Source organism: Phytophthora parasitica (assembly GCF_000247585.1).
Source record: "Phytophthora parasitica INRA-310 unplaced genomic scaffold supercont2.5, whole genome shotgun sequence".
NCBI lineage: Eukaryota > Oomycota > Peronosporomycetes > Peronosporales > Peronosporaceae > Phytophthora > Phytophthora nicotianae.
Genome location: NW_008648991.1, coordinates 2061974 through 2064126, shown reverse-complemented (window position 1 = coordinate 2064126; position 2153 = coordinate 2061974). Strand labels below are relative to the sequence as shown.

General features: G+C 43.2%; 1 protein-coding gene across 1 annotated transcript; it reads right to left on the bottom strand.

Annotated features, from left to right (window-relative positions):
- Positions 1-590: 590 nt before the first annotated feature.
- PPTG_04987 (hypothetical protein) lies at positions 591-1042 on the bottom strand (the record flags this gene model as incomplete). Its single annotated transcript, XM_008897376.1, has 2 exons — positions 591-744; positions 819-1042. 2 exons carry the CDS (start codon positions 1040-1042, stop codon positions 591-593), a joined length of 378 nt encoding a protein of 125 aa, XP_008895624.1.
- Between the last annotated feature and the right edge of the window lie 1111 nt (positions 1043-2153).

Genomic DNA, 2153 nt, shown 5'->3' with positions numbered 1-2153 from the left:
TGAAATGGAAGCAAATTCTCCCGTTCATTCTTTTGTGTGTGTGGACGAGGCGGAATCCGCCTTCCTACTTGAACTACAAGGATTTGTAGAAGATATGCTATAGTACCGTGGTTATGAAAGGGGGCAAAATGCCCCTTTGGCGGCCTAATGACTTGACCTTCTAAAGCAATATAGTCAAAAGTGCCCGTCCACGGAAGGTTTAATACATTTTGCGCATCGTTAAACCATTAAATTCCGTACTGGGGAAACCAATCCTTCAACTCAGTAAGGAGTTTACACTACAGTGCATTTTTCAGACAAACAGCGCTCTTAGAGCGTTGCATCTGTAAAAATTCACTATAGTTAGCATTCTGAAATTAACAAGTTGTAAAACGAACCAAAAGCGAGAACCCTAAACCTTTTACTAAATCGGTTTAACAAGGCATATATCTCGTTAAAAAATGGGTGGTGTACACACTAAAATCGTAAAGTTCGCTCGGTACATGCGACAAGTTGAATGAAGCTTTCTTGATGCAGGTGGCACTGCATCATCCAAAACCACCTCTTGGAGAGCATTGCATATTCGTCCACCTTTGCAGAGAATGTCAGTATTAGATACAAACACTGAAATCGTACTCTCCACGCACCTTGGCAAGCACGGAATCGAACACTGGCAGATGGAGACTGAGCATCTCGAGGGGATGGTCTGCGATGCCTTTAGGTGTCGGCTCACGAAACCCTGGCACGTCTTCAGCTTCGCGTAGCCTACTGTGGCGTCCTATTCCAACACCATTATTAGTTAGAATGGTCAATTATAGCATATAAGAGTCCTACCGCACCTTACACAAGTCTTTTCAGCGCGCTGGTTGTGCTGAAATGCGACCCACTTCAAGCGGTTAGTCTCCCACAACTCTTGCGGACGTCCCTGCGAGTTTTGAGCAGCTTGATGCCCTAGTATATCTTGGCAAGCTTGGACATATTCGTGCGAGACATCTTCTTCTCTCACTTCCTGCATCGTGTCCTCAGCACGCTTCCGTACGGCGCCTTGGCCTTCATCTGTCATATTGCAAAAGGTGTGTCCATTTTTGAGCTTATTTTAGGATTTGATTCGTCGCCAAAAAAATTGATGGATGCTGTTTCTGATTGGTTAAATATTTTTGCATGGGGTTGTTTTGGGTTGTGCTTGTTAAATAAGTGGTTTTGATTTTGCTGGGGGTTATCCTCCGCGACTGCAATTCATCGGATTTTGTAGGTACAAAAACCTCCCGTGGGGTACCGTGTGCCTGCTAAGTTCACACAACACGCACGCGCTACCCCACTGGCAGCTTTGCCTGCAATTGGCAAAATGCACTGCAAATATTAATGGCCGATGTTAGAGTTACTAATAATTTAAAAAAAGGCACCATTTCATACTTTGTTTCTAATCAAAAGCAATATCACAATGAAATAGTTTATTGAATAAAATTCAAAACTTTCATCGTTCGTAGCCATTCTGTAGGTCCATGAATGTGTTTGCGCAACTTGCTGATGTCGTCCGAATGTCTATCTACTTGCATGTGCGTGCATGTTGAGGGAGAGTACAATTAACTTTGTATTTTTTTGACAGTGTATTCGATGGCGACATCCATGGTAGATTGTGTATTTCTTCATACCGGTCATCTTGATGAAGGGCATGCAATCAAGACTACAAGGTGGTGGCTTTCATGAATTAGCGATTATTATTATCTACGGTTGACATTTGTCGTGTATTTTGAGAAAGACAAAAGACTCGTATGGGCCAGAAATACAAGATCAGACCCCTCTGCTGCCAAGACACTGCACCTTTGAACGAGTACAACGTAGCAAATCGAAATACATTACATAGGTTAAGCAATTCGAGCACATGGAACAGCTGCCTGGAGCAGCGAAATATTACCAAAATTCTTATTCACTATAATAATCCGAACTTGGTCCCCCGTGGCGTCTTACGACTTGAAGGAGTCACGGCATTCGTCAAGCAATCGGACATTTCGTTTCCCATGAGTGAACGCTGGACATATTGACCTTGGGAAGTCGCACATCGTCAAACGCACACAAACCACAGAAGCCACAGGGTCACATAATACCACACACAGGTCCCGTAAAAAGTTTAAAAAACACAAACCGTCATGATTTGCGTCTAAAGTCACAAATAG